Source organism: Tamandua tetradactyla, chromosome 12, assembly GCF_023851605.1.
Source record: "Tamandua tetradactyla isolate mTamTet1 chromosome 12, mTamTet1.pri, whole genome shotgun sequence".
In the NCBI taxonomy this organism is placed as follows: domain Eukaryota; kingdom Metazoa; phylum Chordata; class Mammalia; order Pilosa; family Myrmecophagidae; genus Tamandua; species Tamandua tetradactyla.
In genome coordinates, this window is record NC_135338.1 from 25,291,282 (window position 1) to 25,313,419 (window position 22,138).

Consider the following 22,138-nt stretch of genomic DNA (forward strand, 5'->3'; position numbering starts at 1 on the left):
CAGAGGCCCAGATCACCTTGCTCTGAGAAATCAGATCTTGATTTTTTTTCTGGGTTAAGTAAAACATAATACCTAGGAAAACTGAAGGATTGTAGAGTAGGAAGGTCAGTAATCTGCCCCTCCACCAAAACAGCCACTGGACTGGCAGAAACTATGTGGATCAACTATTTTGAAATTCTGGAGTCTCATGGAACTTTGTGCAGCATCCAGAAAAGAGCTGGACAAAGAAGCTAGTAATATTAGTGTATTTCATCCTCAGTGAAGTGGCTGCCATCCCACATCCTTTAGCAGTACGGCAGGCAGCAATAGGGATTGCTGCTGGGCCCCTGGTCCAGCTTGCTGGTTCAAGTGTGGGCTACAAAGACCAAGTCTTCCAAAATGTGGGGGTGATCACTGTTTTTTTTTTTTTTGTTAATTAAAAAAATTAATAACAAACACAAATATTAACATATCATTCCATTCTACATATATAATCAGTAATTCTTAATATCATCACATAGTTGCATATTCGTGATCACTGTTTTTGATCAGCTAGTTCAGATCACTAACTCTGAGGGTGGCCACTGTTTCAACCTTACTCCCCAACCAAACCCCTCAGGCAGAAGCAGCAGAGGCCTCTTAAAGAAGCAGTAGTTTTTTCCCCCCTCTTTTTCCATTCCCTGCTTGGGGGCAAAAATAGTTTCAAAAAGTCACAAATTGATGGCTCCAGCCTTCAAAAACAACAAAAACTAATAATCCCAGAGGAGTGGGAGAACTCAATTTCCAGAGTAAAACAATATTTGTCCAATTCAGAACAAATAATTACAAAACAAAGAAATAAGAAAGTATGACTCATTCACTGCCAAAAAAAGAATTTGTCAGAAACCATCCTTGAGGAACCTAATACATTGGAACTATTAGTCAAAGACTTTAAATCAACTGTCTCAGTGATATTCAATGAGCTGAAGGAATCTGTATACCAAGAACTAAAGGAAAATTTCTAAAAATAAAGAGATGGAAATTATAAAAAGGAACCAAACAAATTTTGAAGCAGTAAAGTTCAGTAATTAAAATAAAAAATTCAGACAGATTCAATAGCACATTTGAAGAGGCAGAAGAAAAGATCAAAAACCCTGAAGAAAAAGAAAACTGAAATTATCCAATGTAAGGAACAGAAAGAAAAATTAGCATAGACTAAGGAACCTGTGGAACACCAACAAACTTACCAATATACACATGTGCTGGGTTGAAAGGAAGTATGCCCCCTAGAAAAGTCATGTTCTGGTCAAAATCCCATTTCATAAGGGTAGAATGGTCTCTGTGGTAGAATTGGTAGAATGGTAGAATTGGTCTAGTTCTTCTTTAATCTGGGCATACGAGACGAGACTTATTTGGAATTGACAAATCCTTAACCATAAAATCTGTGAGGGCAGGGACCACCCCTGACTATTCACCTCCTTATTGCCAGTGCTGGGACAGTGCTTAGCAAGCATTAAGCACGCATTCAAAAAGTATATGATGAATGAATGAATGAAAAAAAACAGGGACCTTATAGCTCATAAGACATTTTTTTTTTTTTTTTTTTTTTTTTTTTTAAAGGAAAGACAGAGAGAAGGAAGGAAGGATAGAAGGAAGGAAGGAAGGAAGAAAGGGAAACATTTTCTTGTTTTTATTGTATTCTGTTTCTCCGTTTTTGTTACATGGGCTGGGGCCGGGAATCGAACCGAGGTCCTCCGGCATAGCAGGCAAGCACTTTGCCCGCTGAGCCACCGCGGCCCGCCCTCATAAGACATTTTTATATTCATTCTTACTTCTTGCAACAACTCAATAAGGTAGGAAATACTGTCTGCATTTCATATATATGTATGAAACATACATTCAATATGTATGTTTGCAACTGTGATCGGATCATCTCCCTGGATGATGTGATTTAGTCAAGAGTGGCTGTTAAACGGGATTAGGTGATGACATGTCTCCACCCATTTGGGTGGGTCTTGATTGGTTTATTGGAGTCCTATAAAAGAGGAAACAAATTAGAGAATGGGAGATTCAGAGAGAGCAACACTACGAAGCAGAGAGTCCACCAGCCAGCGACCTTTGGAGATGAAGAAGGAAAACACCTCCCGGGGAGCTTCATGAAACCGGAAGTCAGGAGAGAAAGCTAGAAGATGATGCCATACTCGCCATGTGCCCTTCCAGCCAAGAGAGAAGCCCTGACTGTGTTCGCCATGCGTCTTCTCACTTGAGAGAGAAACCCTGAACTTCATTGGCCTTCTTGAACCAAGGTATCTTTCCCTGGATGCCTTTGATTGGACATTTCTATAGACTTGTTGTAATTGGGACATTTTCTTGGCCTTAGAACTGTAAACTAGCAACTCATTAAATTACCCCTTTTAAAAGCCATTCTGTTTCTGGTATATTGCATTCCAGCAGCTAGCAAACTAGAACACATCACTGGAGTCCCAGAAGGATGAGAGAGAAAGGGGCAGAAAAAGCACTAGAAGAAGTAATAGCCGAAGTTTCCAATTTTGAAAGGCATGAATACAAACATCCAGGATGTACAACAAACTTCAAACAGGATAAACTCTAAAAGATCAACACCAAGACACAGCAAAAATTCTCAAAATTCAAAGACAAAGAGGGTTTGGAAAGGAAGAGAGAAGCAATCTGTCACATTCAAGGGATTCCCCAATAAGATCAACAGTGGCTTTCTCGTCACAAACTACAGAGGCCATTGTAACAGTGGGATGTCATATTTAAAGTCCTTACAGAAAAAAAACTGCCAACAAAGAATTCCATAACCAGCAAAATTATATTCCAAAAATAAAGAAGAAAGTAAGACATTTACAGATAAAGAAGAGCTGCCCTACAAGAAATGCTAAAGGGAGCCCTTCAGGCAGAAATAAAAGGAAAACAGGCAGTAACTCAAAATTGAATGAAGAACACTGGTAAAGGTCACTACATCAGTAACTATAAAATCCTGTTATGATTGTACTTAATGACTATTAATGATTTAATAGGCAAATGTGTAAAATAATATGAAAATCTATGTTAACAGGTATATAATGTATAAGTATATAATATTTAATAACAATAATAGCAGGAGGTTTGGAGATATATAGGAGTAGTTTCTACACTACTGAAACCAAGTTAGTACTAGTCAGATGTTAATTCTAACTACAAAGGTAACTGCTAAGATAATTATTTAAAAATATATAGAAAAAAAGGAAAGAAGGGAATCAAAATGGCATAGGAAAATGGAATAATTAAGGAATAAAAAATGGTACAAGACATACAGAACACAAATAGATAAATGGCAGAAGAAAATTCTTTCTTCTCAGTCATTACTTTATTTATTTTTTTTACATGGGTAGGCACCAGAAATCGAACCCGGGTCCTCTGGCATGACAGGCAAGCATTCTTGCCTGCTGAGCCACCGTGGCCTGCCCTCAGTCATTACTTTAAATGTCAATGAGTTAAACTCCCCATTAAAAGGCAGTGATTAGGGCGGTACAATGGTGTCAATGGCAGAATTCTCACCTGCCATGCCAGAGAGCAGGATTCAATTCCCGGAGCCTGCCCATGCCAAAAAAAGAAAGAAAAGGCAGCGACTGGCAGATTGGTTGGAGAAGCATGATTCATCTATATATTTACAAGAGAATCACTTTAAGTACTTTCAAGGTTAAAAGGGTGGAAAAAGATATTCCATGCAAACAATAACCAGAAGAAAGCTGGAGTAGCTATATTATTGTTAAACAAAATGGACTTTAAGTCAAAAAAGATGACAACAGATAAATAATAATATTATATATTGATGAAAGGTTCAACCCAGCAAGGTGATATATTAATTATAAACACATACACACCTGATAACAGAGCCTAAAATATATGAAGCAAATATTGACAGAATTGAAGGGAGAAATTGATAATTGGAGACTTCAATATATGACCTTCAATAATTGATAAAACATTTAAACAGAAGATCAATAAGATGGGTAGATGGAAATACTAGCGATCAATGAGAGGGAGGGGTAAGGGGTATGCTATGTATGAGTTTTTTTCTTTTTATTTCTTTTCCTGAATCGATGCAAATATTCTAAGAAATTATCATGGTGATGAATATACAACTATGTGATGATATTGTGAGTTACCGGTTATATACCAAAAATGGAATGATCATATGGTAAGAATGTTCATTTTTGTGTGTTGTTATGATTAAAAAATTTTTTTAAATAAATAAAAAAAAGAGGATCAATAAGAACACAAAGACTTAAACAACACTATTAAAGAATTAGATCTAACATATATATATAGAACAACCCACCCAACAACAGAATAAACATTCTTCTCAAGTGCACATGGAACATTTTTCAGGAGAGACCACAATTCTATCTTAGACCACAAACCAAATCTTTATAAATTATCTTTTCAACTCACAATGGAATAAAGTTAGAAGTGAATACAAAAAGGAAAACCTATAAATATGTATAAATTAAACAACACACTATTAAACAACCAATGAGTCAAAAAAGACAGCATGAGGGAAATTAGGAAATGTCTTAAGACAAAAACACAAGAACACAAAATACCAAAACTTAGAGGATACAGTGAACACAGCGCTCTAGGGAAAATTTAAAGCACCAAATGCTTACATTAAGAAAGAAGAACAATCACAAATCAATAACCTAACTTCACACCTAAAAAACTAGAACACGAAGAACACGCTGAACTCAAAGTCAGTAGAAGAAATCAAATAGAAAAGATTAGATTCATTAGATAAATTAGAGAGAGAGAGAGTAGTAAAACAATAGAATCTTTTTTAAAGACTGATGAAGTCAACAAACCTTTAGCCAGACCAACAAAGAAAAAGAGAGGGAGCACAACTAAACTTAGGAATGAGGGTGGGGATATTACAACCGCCCTTTCAGAAATAAAAAGGATTATAGGAAGGTACTATGAACAATTATATGCTAACAAATTAGAAAACCTAGATGAAAAGGACAAATTCCTAGAAACATACAAATTACCTATTTTGACACAAGAGGAAATAGGAAACCTCAACAGACCTATACAGCTGGAGTAGTTATACTGTCAAACAAAACAGACTTTAAGTAAAAACAGATTACAAAAAAAAGAAAAAAGAAGAGTATATTGATAAAAGGACCTCAACAGTCCTCTTCAAGAACTGAATCTGTAATCAAAAACCACCTCTCAAGAAAGAAAAGTCCAGGATCAGATCGTTTCACTGCTGAATTCTACCAAAAATTTAAAGATGATTTAACACCAATCCTTTCTAAAGTCTTCCAAAAAATAGAAGAGAAAGGATTACTTCCTAACTCATTTTGGAGCTAGTATTACCCTGATATAAAAGCCAACATAAAGACTGTAAAAGAAAAGAAAATCATAGACCAACACCCCTTAGGAATCTAAATGCAAAAATCCTCAACAAAATGCAGGCAAACAACGGATTATACACCATGACTGAGTAGGATCTATTCCAGAAAAGAAAGCTGATTCAATATAAGAAAACTCAATCAATGTAAAACACCACATGAACAGAATGAAGGGGTACAAACCACATGATCATTTCAACTGATGCAGAAAATGCATTTGACAAAGCCAACATCTTTTCATGATAAAAAAACTCAGACAACTAAAATTAGAAGGCAACATTCTCAACATAATCAATGGCATTTATGAAAAACTCACAGCAAATATATTGTAAAAGAATGAACACTTTCTGACTTCTGGAGAAGATGGCGGCTTAGTAAGACGCGCGGGTCTTAGTTCCTCCTCCAGAAAAGCAACTAAAGAAACAGAAACAATACGAAACAGCTCCCAGAGCCACAACAGAGACCAAAAAGACAGCGTACCCCATTCTGGAACGGCTGAACGGTCAGGGAGAATCCGCTGCGGTGAGATACCCGAGGGGCGCGCGTTTTCCCGGCCGGGGTGGCTGGCGACTGGGGTCCCCTCCACGCACGTGGCTCCCCGGTCTGACTGGGAACGTTGGATAGCGGGGCCCTCCCGTCACGCTTGGCATTTCAGGCCAGCTGGGCAATTAGGACCGGCACTTTCCCAAGCCGCGGCGGCCAGCGACCCCCGCCTCCACGCGCGGTTTCCCGGCCGACTGCCGTGCAGACAAACGAGCGCCACGAGCGCCACCTACTGGGCAGGAAAAGAAAAACAGAGCCCAGAGATTTCACAGAAAAAGCTTTCAACCAGCTGGGTCCCACACCCAGGGAAATCTGATCAAATGCCCAGACACCAGCAGAAAATAATGGAAGACGCTCGGAAAATTGAAGATATGGCCCAGTCAAAGGAACAAACCAGTAGTTCAAATGAGATACAGGAGCTGAGACAACTAATGCTGAATATACGAACAGAAATGGAAAAACTCTTCAAAAACCAAATCAATAAATTGAGGGAGGACATGAAGAAGACATGGGCTGAACAAAAAGAAGAAATAGAAAATCTGAAAAAACAAATCACAGAACTTATGGGAGTGAAGGACAAAGAAGAAAAAATGGAAAAAACAATGGATACCTACAATGGTAGATCTAAAGAGACAGAAGCTACAATTAGTGAACTGGAGGATGGAACATCTGAATTCCAAAAAGAAACAGAAACTATAGGGAAAAGAATGGAAAAACTTGAGCAGGGGATCAGGGAACTGAATGACAATATGAAGCGCACAAATATACGTGTTGTGGGTGTCCCAGAAGGAGAAGAGAAGGGAAAAGGAGGAGAAAAACTAATGGAAGAAATTATCACTGAAAATTTCCCAACTCTTATGAAAGACCTAAATTTGCAGATCCAAGAAGTGCAGCGCACCCCAAAGAGAATAGACCCAAATAGGCGTTCTCCAAGACACTTACGAGTTAGAATGTCAGAGGTCAAAGAGAAAGAGAGGATCTTGAAAGCAGCAAGAGAAAAACAATCTGTCACATACAAGGGAAACCCAATAAGACTATGTGTAGATTTCTCAGCAGAAACCATGGAAGCTAGAAGACAGTGGGATGATATATTTAAATTACTAAAAGAGAAAAACTGCCAACCAAGACTTCTATATGCAGCAAAATTGTCCTTCAAAAATGAAGGAGAAATTAAAACATTTATAGACAAAAAGTCACTGAGAGAATTTGTGACCAAGAGACCAGCTCTGCAAGAAATACTAAAGGGAGCACTAGAGTCAGATACGAAAAGACAGAAGAGAGAGGTATGGAGTAAAGTGTAGAAAGAAGGAAAATCAGATATGATATATATAATACAAAAGCCAAAATGGTAGAGGAAAATATTATCCAAACAGTAATAACACTAAAAGTTAATGGACTGAATTTCCCAATCAAAAGACATAGACTGGCAGAATGGATTACGACCCAGCAATACCACTGCTAGGTATCTACTCAAAGGACTTAAGGGCAAAGACACAGACGGACATTTGCACACCAGTGTTTATAGCAGCATTATCTACAATTGCAAAGAGATGGAAACAGCCAAAATCTCCATCAACAGATGAGTGGCTAAACAAACTGTGGCGTATACCTACGATGGAATATTATGCAGCTTTAAGACAGACTAAACTTATGAAGCATGTAATAACATGGATGGACCTAGAGAACATCATGCTGAGTGAGTCTAGCCAAAAACTAAAGGACAAATACTGTATGGTCCCACTGATGTGAACCGACATTCGAGAAACAGCTTGGAATATATCATTGGTAACAGAGACCAGCAGGAGTTAGAAACAGGGTAAGATAATGGGTAATTGGAGCTGAAGGGATACAGACTGTGCAACAGGACTAGATACAAAAACTCAAAAATGGACAGCACAATAATACCTAAATGTAATGTAACTATGTTGGAACACTGAATGAAGCTGCACCTGAAATATAGTTTTTTTGTTTGTTTGTTTGTCTGTATCTTTTGTTTTTGTTTTTTTCTTTTTCCTTTTTTTATATATATTTTTTATTAGTATTATTATTTTAATTCTCTTCTCTATATTAACATTCTATATCTTTTTCTGCTGTTTTGCTAGTTCTTTTCCTAAATCAATGCAAATGTACTAAGAAATGATGATCATACATCTATGTGATGATACTAAGAATTACTGAGTGCATGTGTAGAATGGAATGATTTCTAAATGTTGTGTTAATTTCTTTTCTTTTTTTTGATTAATAAAAAAATTAAAAAAAAAAAAAAGAATGAACACTTTCCCTCTAAGATCAGGAACAAGAAAAGAATGCCCACTGTCACCCTGTTATTCAACCCTGTACCAGAAGTTCTAGCCAGAGCAACCAGACAAGCAGGAAATAAAAGGCATCCAAATTGAAAAGGAAGAAGTTACCTTATCTCTATCCAAAGATAACAGGATACTATGTTCTAAAGAATCCACAAAAAAGCTACTGGAACTAATAAATTCAGCAAAGTTGCAAGATGCAAGCTAAACACACAGAAGCTGGTTGGGTTTCTATACACCAATAATGAATAATCTGAAAAAGAAAAATTCCATTTACAATAGCAGCTAAAAGAATAAAGTATCTAGGAATAAATTTAACCAAGGAAAGATTTGTACACTGAACACTATAAAACATTGCTGAAAGATACTAAAAAAGACCTAAATAAAAGGAAAGACACCTAGTGTTCATGGATTAAAAGAGTTAATGTTAAGATATCAATACTGCCTAAAATGGTCTGCACTGTTCTTAATGCCCAGCAATATCTGTATTTCTTAATACAGATATATTAAGAAAAGTTTCCAGGGCTATCATTATGGAGGAGATATTTTCCATGGTCTGGTGGCTTGGTCCTTTTAAGATAGACGCAGAAAAGAGAAAAGAATATATATAAACTTAACTTCTCAGAACTTAACTGGGATAGGGAAGTTTTTCAATAAGTTCTCTGTTCTAAAAAGAAAAGAATTTTTCTTCTCAGTCTACTCTGAAGTAACAAAATCTAGGAGTAACTCTTTCTGTGGAAAAATACCAGAGGCTTGGATTTTAGGTCCAATCTCTTGAATAGGTATGCTGAAGCAGAGCATAATGAGATGGAGAAACAAGAAACCCTTGCTTCCAAAGGGTTAAAACAAAACTTTTTTTTAAAGAAAAGCCACGGATTATGAATTAAGCAGTTGCTACCCTCCCCCCTACGTGGGACATGACTCCCATGGGTATAAATCTCCCTAGCAACATGGGACAGGACCCCAGGATGAGCCAGGACCTGGCATCACGGGACTGAGAAAGTCTTCTTGACCAAAAAAGGAGAAAGTGAGAAATGAGACAAAACAAAATTTCAGTGGCTGAGAGATTTCAGAGTCGAGAGGTTATCCTGGAGATTATTCTTATGCATTATACAGATATCCCTTTTAAGATTTTGGGGTATTGGAGTGACTAGAGGGAAGTACCTGAAACTGTTCTAGTAGCCTTGATTCTTGAAGACTGTATAACAATATAGCTTTTACAATGTAACCATGTAATTATGAACACCATGTGTCTGATACTCCTTTTATCCAGGGTATGGACAGATGAGTAAAAAAATACGGATAAAAAAGATAAATAAATAATGGGCAGGCAATGGTGGCTCAGTGGCAGAGTTCTTGCCTGCCATGCTGGAGACTCGGGTTCAGTTCCCAGTGCCTGCCTATGTAAAAATAAATAAATAAATAAATAAATAATGGATGAGGTAAGGGGTAAAAAGTTTGAGTAGATTGAAAACTACTAGTGGTCTCACTCACTAACGGTCAGTGAGAGGGAGGAATAACGACTGTGGGATGTATGAGATTTTTCTTTATCTTACTTTTTCTGGAGTGATGCAAATATTCTAAAAATGATCACGGTAATGAATACACAACTATGTGATATTGTGAGCCACTGATTGTATACTATGTATGAACTGTATGTGTGTGAATATTTCTCAATAAAAGTATTTTAAAAAAGAGAGAGAGAGAAAGAGACAAGCAGTCGCTAAACTGCTCAGCAGCCTGGACTGGCTCTTAACAAATTTTGTTTGGGTCCTGGTTGGTAACCCATCCAGTCCATCCATGCCTTGCCCATGGCACTAAGTCCACCTACTGTGCAATCTTTTAAGACAGGAGGCAACGAGGCTAGAACCACCTGTGAGCTGCATTTTCTTTTGAGAATAAATTTAACAAAGAACAATAACTAACTTAAGCCCAGCTCTTAAAATGAGATTTAAAAAGACCAGTGAGGTAAAAGTATGAGAATGCTCTTACCACTCACTTCACGAATATATTAACAAAGACTAATATTTCAAGAGTGTTAAAGCTTTAAATCATTTGTGTTTGTCAAACTTCAACACTCATCCCCATCAACTGGCCTCAATTAGCAAGTAATAGTCAAAATCAAGATCAATAAACAGGAGAAAGTTAATCTGTGATCAGGTCATAACATTCGTTCTGGAAAAGAACAATACCGGCAGAAAAACAAAGGCTTTCTCCCTGTTCTCACCGTTTCATTTGCTTCCTGTTGCTTTTCATCAAATTCTCTGATCAACTTCTTCTTCTCTTCTGGAAAAGAGAGAAATTTCAAATGCTCATTCATGGAAGCAGATTTCAAATGCTCATTCCTGCTTCCATGCATTTTTAGAGGCCATTCTTTCTGCTTAGAATAAACTCCGCATTTCTTTCCTGGTAAGGGTAGCACTTAATCACCCTAAAAGACTTTTGGCATTAAGAGAAAGTGGAAGGCAAAGGTTAGGTCAAGCCTACTTAGAATTAGGCCTAAGAGTCACCCCCAAGAGAACCTTTTTTGTTGCTCAGATGTGGCCTCTCCCTCCAGCCAACACAACAAGCAAACTCACCGCCCTCCCCTTGTCTACGTGGGACATGACTCCCAGGAGCGTGGCCCTTCCTGACAATGTGGGACAGAAATCCTAGAATGAGCTGGAACTCAGCATCAAGGGATTGAGAAAACCTTCTCGACCAAAAAGAGCGAAATGAGACAAAATGAAGTGTCAATGGCTGAGAGATTCCAAAAAGAGTCGAGAGGGTATCCTGGAGGTTATTCTTACACATCAAACAGATAACACCTTGTTAGTCAAGATGTAATGGGGAGGCTGGAGAGAACTGCCTGAAAATGCAGAGCTGTGATCCAGTAGCCATGTTTCTTTTGTATGTGTTTTATACATTCCTATGTTTTATTTTTTAAAATTTTTTTATTAAAATTTTTTTTTAAATATGACAACAAAGAAACAAACACTCTTAACATATGATCATTCCGTTATACACATATAATGAGTAATTCACAATATCATCACATAGTTGCATATTCGTCATCATGATCATTTCTTAGAACATCTGCATCAATTAAGAAAAAGAAAAAAAAGACAACAGAAAAAAAATTCATACATACCATATGAATTTATTCATTTATTTTTAATCCATATGTTTTACTTGTCCGTCGATAAGGTAGACAAAAAGAGCATCAGACACAAGGCTCTCACAACCACACAGTCCCACTGTGACAGCCATATCATCCTACAATTATCTTCAAGAAATATGGCCACCAGAGCACAGCTCCACATTTTCAGGTAGTTCCCTCCAGCCTCTCCATTACAACTTGACTAACAAGGTGATCTATTTAATGCATAAGAATAACCTCCAGGATAACCTCTCAACTCTGTTTGGAATCTCTCAGCCATTGACACTTTATTTTGTCTCATTTTGCTCTTCCCCTTTTTGGTCGAGAAGGAGAAGGTTTTCTCAATCTCTTGATGCTGAGTTCCAGCTCATTCTAGGATTTCTGTCCCACGTTGCCAGGAAGGGTCACACCCCTGGGAGTCATGTCCCAAGTAGAGAGGGCGAGGTAGCCATATTTCTTGAAGATGACTGTAGAATGATAGAGGTTTCACAATGTGGCTGTGTGATTGTAAAAACCTTGTGTCTGATGCTCCTTTTATCTACCTTATCAACAGATGAGCAAAACATATGGCATAAAAATAAATAATAGGGGGAACAAATGTTAAAATAAATTTAGTAGACTGAAATGCTAGTGATCAATGAAAGGGAGGGGGGTAAGGGGAATGGAATATATGAATTTTGTTCTGTTGTCTTTTTATTTCTTTTCCTGAATTGATGCAAATGTTCTAAGAAATTATCATGATGATGAATAATGCAACTATGTGATGATACTGTGAATTACTGACTATATATGTAGAACGGAATGATCATATATTAAGAATGTTTGTGTCTGTGGTCATATTTTTTTAATTTAAAAATTAATTTTAAAAAATTCAGTAAGAACAACAACAAAAAGAGAAAGTGGAAGGGCTTTATGACTGGTTGGGAGGGGTGGCAGGTGTGTGTGTGTGTGTGTGTGTGTGTGTGTGTGTGAGTGTGTAGTACAGGGAGGTACTTGTATTATTGGAATTTAGAGGCCAGGAAAGCACTTCTACTAAGAAACACAATTGATCTAAATAATCATTCTCAACCTTCCCTCCCCAACCTTTTTTTTTCCCTCTCATCCTAGCAGTACCAGGCACACTTTTATCAATAAGATGGTTTACCAATACTGATTTCTCCTCTGTCCCGCCCCCACCTTCACCCCCACTGTGAATTATTTCTCTACATTAATCCTTACCCACTTCTCTTCTGCAAAACAAATTCAAAACAAAATACTCTGCTCAATGTGAAGGCTGCAGGGCGTGGTAAAGTGTTTCTTGGACAAATATCCAAAGATGGTGGTATGGAAATGATGTAAATACCACTAAACAGCATAGGGACAAAGTTGTTTTCCTTTCAATCCTTACCATTATGTCATTTTGGGGCCAATATGTCTATAATTCCTAAAAATTACTTATCACCCTTTAACAAAGATAGAACAGGCTTCAGCTTCAATGCAGTAGCATCTAACTAAAACAGCATTACTTTGCATTCTTTGTATTTTTTTCTATCATTTAGACAAATTACATAGGATTTCCGTTTGAATTAGTGATTTCAAATTTCCTTTTAAAATAATTTTGTGATTTAAATGAACTTTACATAAGGTAAGCTGATATAAGGACAATAAAGTAATAGTAAAAATAGTACTTGCACTTGCAAAAATTATAGAGGGAGTATTAGAATGCTGTCATCTGGGGAACATTTGTACAGGGCAAAAGGCCAGGGGGATTAGGTTCTTGTCCTATCAATGTGTAATATTGGATAATTCTTTTCATCTCCTTTGGACCTAACCTCCTTTTTTGGCTGTAACTGAAGAGCATCTAAAGAGCAACAATTCAAAATTTAACACCATTTATGAGGAACCTAATTTTTTAAAAATGTATGGAATTCTACTCATAATCTACTCATTACCACCAGGTTCTCATTGATGATAGTTTTGTGAATTCACTTTTTGGAATTATCTTCAAACTCTGGGGCATTCAACATGACTCCTAAATACAAACCAGCATTCCCAGCTAAGCCTCAACTGAAGAAAGCAATCTTTTTCTTCCAATGGCCAAAGAAAAGAGATGAGTTGGACTAAAGGAGAGACAGGGTGTGGATACTCAATATGCTCTCCTAAGAGATTTTCTTGGATAATTTTGTCTACCCTGATTTTCATCTTAAGCACTGACATTAGAACTCAAACCCACATAAGACACAAGGTCACTACAACAATTTTTGTGGATTTTTACTGTGTTGAGCAGAATAGTATCTAGCACATAAAGTATTTTATTTTGTCTGCTGCTTTTCTCAGTAAATATAAATAATTTTGGATGTATATATTCTGTATTCTCAACTTGATATCAAGCTTCTCAAGACAGGGAAATATCTTATTTCTTTATGTCCCATAACTTCTAGCAGCGTGCTCCTTAGATGTTGCTACTGCTTGAAAAAACAATGACAACACACCCTTTACTATGTCCCATTCACTGTCATGACACCCTTTAATAAACACAAGGCACTCCAGGTGAACCATTTCTCACTCCATACTTCTCACAAACCCATGGCTCAATTTGTTGTTTAAATAAAATAAAAAATAAATAAACAAACAAACATTAGGGAAAGTTCAGCCATGGCTGATGGTATGCAAATGGTATGCATCTTGTGAACATGACTATGATGCAACTGAAATGCCCACCAAAGGTACTGTTACTATTCCTGAGGTGGCTGCATTCCTAGTCACCAATAGTGAAATAATACCTACATTCAAGAATGACTACTTACATGGAATGGTGCCATATTATTTTGGAATAAGCTATTCCAAAAGTGCTGTATGTCATCACTCCTCTGAACAACAAATCTCCAAATTCAAGTTCATGCACTTCAGATCCAAGCAAAACAGTATAAAGCACAACTGTACACCTAAGTGCATTCATTCCCTTCCTAGCTCAGATTTTCCTACAACTGGTTTAGTTATAAACTCCTCTTTCAATTCTTCCTTCACTGAATGATATGAGGATCTTTATTCTCAAGGTGCAAATTGTGGAATAATTCAAAGTGGCTACATAAGTTAGAGTAGGAGAGGAAGAAAGTGGCCCATAGAATCCTGATCTTTCACTGCCTTCCCAGCCTCTTCATCTGTGATTATTAGTCCTTATGGAGTAGGAACACTCGACCTCATCTCATAAAATGCACACTTCCTCCCATGAATGTTCTACAGCATATGTATATATTTTTTTGTATGCTGTATGGTGGGGGTCACATTTCTTCTTTTTTTTTTATGTGACTATCCTGTTATTGCAGCAACATTTGCTGAATTTTTTTGGCGGGGTGGAGGGTGGGGAGTGCACAAGCCAGGAATCAAACCCTGGTTTCCCACATGGCAGCATGGTAAGCGAAAATTCTACCAGTGAACTACCCTCGCACTCCCTCTACAGCATATATACTTTTAAAAGAGATGCTCCCTTTGAAAATAATTTGAAGACTCTTACCACATTACGAGATGCTTTATGGAATTCTCATATTTAAAAAAAAAAAAAAAGCCCTTGAAGTTATTCCTTCTAAGGAGGCCAGGGAGGCAAGTATTTAAAAGTTCAGAAGAGGGTGATCTACCCACTTGAGAAGGACCAATGGCTGCTGCTTTATCCTTCAGTCTAGGAACCATAAAACACAAGTGAGTTTTAGAGCTGGGGTGGACCTCAGAGCTCTTCTAGTCTAACCTTCTCATTTTTACAACTGAAAATTGTAATTCTGAAGAACCGTAGTGCTTTTCCCAGGGTCACAGAATGAGCAAATGTGTAGCAGCATTAATTCTAGAACAAGTCTCCTGACTTCTAATCCAGTGCCTCCTGTACAAATGTATATACCGTACAGTACACAACTGAGGTCCCTTTTTGTGCTCCCAGGGTATAGCCTTTAGGAACTGGTGAAATCTGTTAAAAATCTGTTCATTTTTTTAGGGAGTTAAAATTTAAAGTTATAATGCACAGCAGGACTGCATGTTGGGCAGAATGGCTACCAGAAACAAGAATAAGCCATTCCAAATGACTCTCCTACTCCACATACTTCTCCAAACCTGTCTCATGTGAGAGACTAACACTGAAAGACTGTTTCTCTCTGGCTTGGCAAACTAGGTGAATGGCAGCACCATATCCTAGACATGGAATAAAATAGAAGCAGCCAGCTCTGAAAGATAGAGCTAGAGGGAACCTCTCTCCCTAAATGTTCAAGCAAGGGGGGCAGCCTCTTTTCCGGATGGGTGGCTTGAATTACCAGCCCAAGAACGACTAACAATGGCTCATCAGAGTTGTGGAAATAACTTCGGTTTCACCAGGATCTTTAAAATATGTGATTAATTTGCTTTTGGCGCCCCACTGTGGCATTTCTCTGACCTATCCTCTCAGTTGACCACAATGGTAGGAGTTTGACCAGGTAGGAGTTAAGAGCACTGTATCCCTCTAAGCTTATTTTCTCATCTGGAAATAGGAAAAATAACAGTACTAACATCAAAAGATTGTTGAAAGGGCTAGAAAAGAGAATACATTATAAAGAAGCACTTTGCAAATGCCAAGCATAGTAAGTGTTCAATAAACAGCAACTACTATTGTTTCTGAAACTCAATCCTTACATAGGAAACCTAAGAGTACAAACAAAAACAGCAAATAAGAGAGCTGGGTTAAAATTTTGTGGCAGTGAGTAACAATTTGCTGCATGTACTACTGCATAGTGATTATTTGTTCTGGCTCTTATAATGGGTCTCATGTATAGGATACTGAAATTTAAATGGAAAAATTTCAATAGTTTTATGACCCTCATTAAACACGTGGAGACTGACTGGAACTGGAGAGGGATCACATCCTGCCTTATGTCCTCCCAGAAAGGAGGTGGGACACCCAGGATCATACTCCTGTACTGGTCACTGCTGCTGTCATCAGCCTCAGTTCATTTCCCTCGAGAGTTTGAATAAATCCAGGTCAGTGTCATAGAAAAGTAAGTCATCGCCAACTGATCCCTCCATTCAGAAGCATGCAGTCTTATTGTACAGTGATAAGAAACCATTATTTTATGATCTTTTCATTAAAAACTTGATTGAAGACTAAAAAAAAGGATACATAGTGGACAGCCTTCTTCAGATGGTACAAAATGAAGTCTAGAAATTATGGCTGTAGGCACTTGATATATTACTAAATGGATTAATAATCATCTTATACGCTAAATGGACTGTCATGCCTAAAATAGGAGACATTGTGTTGTCTATCCTTTAAAGACAGAAACTAAACACAGACTGCAGTTTGGAGAAGTGACGATCTTTTTTGTTTCATTATATAGGTCTATACACACTCTTTAAAAAGTAACGAAAATGTAGGAAACAGCAGCATTGAAATAAAATCACAGTTTCAATATGAAATCATGTATTATTAACATTTCTTAACAGTTCACAGTACTTATACTTTCAATCCTCCAACAAATATTTATGGAACACCATAAGCATTGTTCCAGGTGTTCAGGATACATAATAAACAAAACAGACAAAGTGTAGAGCTGGTGTTCTAGCTCAGTGATTTTCAAATTTGAGCATGTGTCAGAAATAAATCCCCTAGATGGCTTGCTAAAACATTCTGATTCAGAAGGTCTGTAGGGCCTGAGAAGTTGCATTTCTAACAAATTCTCAGATACCTGCTGCTGCTGCTGGTTCAGGGACCACACTGTGACAATCACTGTTCTTGTGAAAGGAAGACAATATAACAAAAACACAAATATGTAAAGTATACAGTAGGGTAGAAGATAAGTATCTGGAAAAGAACAAGGTGAGAGTAGTTTTATATAGAGCTGGTACTCTTTTTTATTTTGCAGATTTTATTGAGATATATTCACTTATCACATATTCCATCCAAAACATACAATCAATATCTCACAGTATCATCACTTAGTTGTACAACCATCACACTCAATTTTAGGCCATTTTCATTGCTTCAAAAATAAAAATTATTAGCTAGACACACAAAAAGAAAACCCAAAACACCCTATATCCCTTTACTCCCCCTATTATTGATTTAGTATTGGTGTGGTACATCAGTTACTGTTAATGAAAGAATTTTAAGGTATTATTGTTAACTACAGTCCATAAAGCTAGCACATAGTAGGTGCTCCATATTTATTGAAGGATTGAATGTATAAATACTGTGAACTATTAAACAAATATGATTTCATGTTGAAACTGTGATTTTATTTCAACTCTACTATGTTTTCCACATTTTTCTCACACACTATTATTAACTCTCCGTACCAGTGTCATATATTTGTACTAGTTCATATAAGAACTTAAATTTGTAGTGTTAACTGGTGACGTACATGACTCTAAATAACTACTTTCAACCACAGTTACCTACACTATAGCACTATTCCATATATTCCCCATGACAAGCTACCCTAACCCTTTATTTCCAAACATATTAAGTCCAACCTGTTATATATTCTGAACATATCAGGTTAGCGTGCTCCCCCTCTGCTAGCTTCTATTTCTAGGTGTCCTGTATTCTACATTTAAGACTTTGAGTTTACGTTTTCTATTTCATATTAGTGAAATCATACAATATCTGTCCTTTTGTATCTGACTTACTTCACTCAGTATTATCTCAAGATTCGTCCATGTTGTTGCATGTTTCAGCACCTCATTTTTTCATACTGCTGTATAATATTCCATTGTATGTATATACCACATTTTGTTTACCCATTCATATGTTAATGGGCCCTGCACGGTTTTCATCTTTTGGCAGAGGAGCTGGGATTCTTATTTTTCATTTAAATAAAATATCCGATTTCCTGCGTAATAGTAACAATAGCTAACAGTTCTTACTATAGTCAGGCAATATTCTAAGGGCTTTATATATGTTAACATGTAATCGTCACAAGAACCCTATGAAGTACATACTAAGATTTATTCCTATTTTGCAGGAGAAACTAGTTAGGTTAAAGTAATTTGCCCAAGATCATATAGCTACTAAGGTAAATGCAGGCAGTCTGGCTCTGGAATTCTTGCTGTTAAATACCGTACCAAGATGTCTCTCAACTCACCTAATGTGTTTTTTATTTTTATTGTGAAAAATAACATATTTACAACAAAGCAATAAATTTCAAAGCACACCACGACAATTAGTTACAGAACAGATTTTAGTGTTTGGTATGAGTTACAGTTCCACAATTTTAGGTTTTCCTTCTGGCTGCTCCAAGACATTGGACACTAAAAGAAATATTGATATTGTCATATTCATTTGTTAAATTCTATTTTCTCTGTTATAACTGTACCTTCTCCTTTGATCTTTTTCTCAATCTCTAGGGATACTGGGGCTATGCCCATTCTAACTTTCTCATGTTGGAAAGTGCTGTCAATAATATAGAATAGGGGGATATAATATGTTTTTCATAAGTATTATTTTAAATGGCAGGAGAAGAAATATCTTGTCAGGTTGAAAGGGATACATTATGATCTCTATTCTACACCCAGCCTTGAGTTACCACAGCCCCAACAAGTCTGTTTCTCCTATTTCTTTTTTAAGTTCATCATTCATTCTATTGGCCAAGTGAGATAACACAGACACCCTTGAATTTTTCTCCCTCACTCCGTATCACCTGCTTAAAATCCTTTACTGATTCTCCATATCATGTCCCAGGATCTTAATGTGACACTTAGGACTCCTGACAATGTGGCTTTACCTCACTTTCCCCATCTCCTACTACTCTCCCCCACACACCTGAAGCCACTTATAGTTGGAAGTATCCAATTTTTAATTCTTTTGTTGCCTTTTCCCATTTCCCCTCTGTCTAGCAAACACCTACTCCTTCCCTTAGACTCAACTCCAAGTGTAAAACTTTGCCCTCCCTCTCCCATGCTTAAGGTAGTTGTTTTTAATGGTCTTAGAGAACTTTATTTTAGGATGCATCATACACGTTGTTGTAAATTTGCTTCCCTTTAAGGCAAGAACTCTTAGGAGTTCTCAGGGCCCAGGAAAGTGACTGCCGCATGTAATTCTCAATAAATGTTAACTGAAAAATAACTGAATTCAGCTACAGATCATAAGCTAAATGCAAGGGCTGAGTTATAGACATTACACAGTATCTACCAACTCACAGTGAGAATTAAATCTCTGAAAAGTTTATGAAGTGGTCTCAGAATCAGGAAAGAAGGATTTGGAAAAGAGGCCCAGAGTGTTTGCTTAATTAAATTCGATTTATTCAGCATTTATTGAAAGACAAGTACAGACAAGACAGTGAAAAATGAGATTAAGTTTTATTATAGCCCTGAGAATGTATATATAGTATACATTAGCCATTAATTAATTAAGCCCATTACATGCAATTTATGTCAGCGTACTTTGGGCTTGAGCACCACTGCACATCTTTTCACTAGATTCTTTGCAAGAATGGGAAGAATGTTAAGTAGATGACAAAGATGAATATAACTCAGGTTTCTATTTTTCAAAATGGAATACCCTTTTGTATTATTTAGCATTAAAGAAATGGATGTCGCAGAACTTAATTCAGTGCCAGGCTGAAACCGCAGTCTTTTTTTCAACCATATAAATCAGATCCTGGTCTCTACTGCTGAATATCCTTTAAATGAATCCCATTTAGAAGACGATGCAAATCTTTTATCATGGTCTACAAGACCCCATATGGTCTGGGCCATCTCTCTCCAGTTTCATCTACCACCACTCTTCCTTCTGCCAACTCCACATGGAATGCACTGGCCCTACTGCTCTTCCTTGAACATACCAAACCCATTTCTACTTACGGGCCTTTGCAGTGCTAGTCCCTCCTCCTAACCCTACTACCAGATTCATGCATGATTTACTCCCTCACTTCATTCAAGTCTCTGTTCAAATACCCCCCTCCTCAGAAAGACCTTTTCCAGCCACCCTATTTAAAACTGGTGCCTCCCTCACTCTACTTCTTTACAGGGCTTTATTTTTCTGTATAGCCCTTAACAACTCCTCTTAATACTTAAATATTGTTTGTCATCCGCCCTCTGGAATGGAGATTTGCATGTCTTTTTCACTGTGATACTGTATCTAGGACAGTGCCTGGCACATAGCAGTCTTCTAATATTTGTTTAAAAAAATATATATGAATTTCATTCTCACTAGTCACTCAATTCACATGTCCTTGGTAATTCAGAGAGCAAACTCAAAGTCTTGTTCTCGTTGCCATACAGATCTATTCAGCAAGAGCCAAGAAGCTATGACAGGATTTCCTACAGATTTAAATGAAAAAACGTAGCTCTAGGCAGAGCTTGCAACAACCTGAAGCTTGAACTCAAGAGGCAGGAAGCAGCAAGAAACTTCACAACAGGACCTCACCTCAAGACCACAATCCTGATTTTAAAATCTCCCCTACCACGCTAGTGTTTACCAACTCTTAACAAATTTTTGAATCTCAAAGTAATGATTCCTTTTTGAGTTTTCAACCCAATGTCTCTTGACATTTAAACACCAGTTTGCGATGCTTTTAAATGCACAAAATAAATTACATAAGTCTACAAAAGATTTAAGAACCCTTGTGCTCTTTCTGCCATGACGAAAAAATGAGACAAGAAAATTTTGAGAGGGCCACGAGAAGATCAAAAGGGAAGATCCCTGGGAGACGACACCCCGAGGTCCCTCCCTGAGTCTTCAGCCCAGTCGAAGTGGCGGCGGGGAGATCCTGGCTACGGAACCTAGCCAGCCCTGTGGCGCGTCTGAAGATGAGGAACAGGGAGAGAAAAGCCTGGGTCTGGGAGGAGGGTCGGGGCTCTTCTTCCCAGAGCGCGAGGAGCCCAGTTTCCCACATCCCGGCCAGCCCTCGCCTCACCGGTCCCCGCTGTCCCCAGCAGCCGCTCCGGCACTCCTCGTAAATCTTCAAGTAGGCCGCGGAAGATTTCATGCAACTTCTCGAAATGCTCCGAGGAGACCGCGGAGGTGGCCATGGCGCAGGCCGCACTTCGGCTGTGGCCGCCGAGATTCTGGCCTCGGGAATCTGCTCCTAGCCCGGCAGTCAGCCGCCTTGGCCGGCCAGCATCACGACGACCCCCGCCACCGCCTAGGCGAGGCGCTTCCGGGGCCGGCAGCGGGGTCCTTTCAGGCTGGAACGCCCATTTCTCCCGCCCCTTTTCTCTCTCTCCCTTTCTCTCTCTCTCTCTCTTTCTCTCGCGTCGCCCCGGAAGCGTCGAGTGCGAACGCCTGACAGAAAATCAGGCCAGATGCGCAGCCGAAGGGTTGATGGAGGAGCGGCGCCGCGCTGGGGTGAGCTGCGGTCCTCCGGGCCCGGAAATACCCGGCCTGGGATTGGCTGGGGCGCCAAAGCGGAAAGATGGGAAGGAAGCCGCAGACCCGGCAGCACGGCCGCCTCCCTCCGAGGCCCCGCGGGCTTGGCGAAGGGCGCGCGCTGCAGTGCAGGCCGGGAGTTGTAGTTCGGCGCGGATGACGGGAGTCACGCGTTCCGCGGAGTGGGTGGTTCCGTCAGCACCGCGGCTGCTCGGGGTCGCCGCTGACGTGCAGTGGTTTGGTATCAAGATATGCCTTGACCCCCTCAGTGCATGTCTTGACTCATACCTTAACTTTCCGTTTTCGAAAGGTAGTCGGGCCGGGTTCCTACTTGCCCATGGGCGGGTAAAGCGCTTATACTGGGTAGGTCAGGTGGCCACGGGTCACACGCTTTCAGAAGTGGAAGCCAGGCAGTGTGACCCCAAAGTTCACACTCTTAGCCTCTAGCAGTCCGGCTCGCGTAATGCATGAGGTTGCCTCG

At 38.6% G+C, this 22,138-nt stretch overlaps 1 protein-coding gene across 2 annotated transcripts in view; it reads right to left on the reverse strand.

Moving 5' to 3' along the window:
* VTI1B (vesicle transport through interaction with t-SNAREs 1B) overlaps positions 1-21,747 on the reverse strand; it is a 42,973-nt gene extending 21,226 nt beyond the window's left edge. Inside the window, exons 1-2 of one of the 2 annotated variants that reach the window (XM_077122806.1) lie at positions 21,206-21,745; positions 10,446-10,504 (exon numbers count right to left, since the gene is read on the reverse strand). In XM_077122806.1, the coding sequence (XP_076978921.1) occupies positions 10,446-10,504; positions 21,206-21,320 (174 nt within the window). In that variant the 5' untranslated portion in view covers positions 21,321-21,745. Of the gene's footprint in view, positions 1-10,445; positions 10,505-21,205 lie in introns of both variants that reach the window. The other variant, XM_077122807.1, reaches the window with a different exon arrangement.
* Positions 21,748-22,138: the final 391 nt, after the last annotated feature.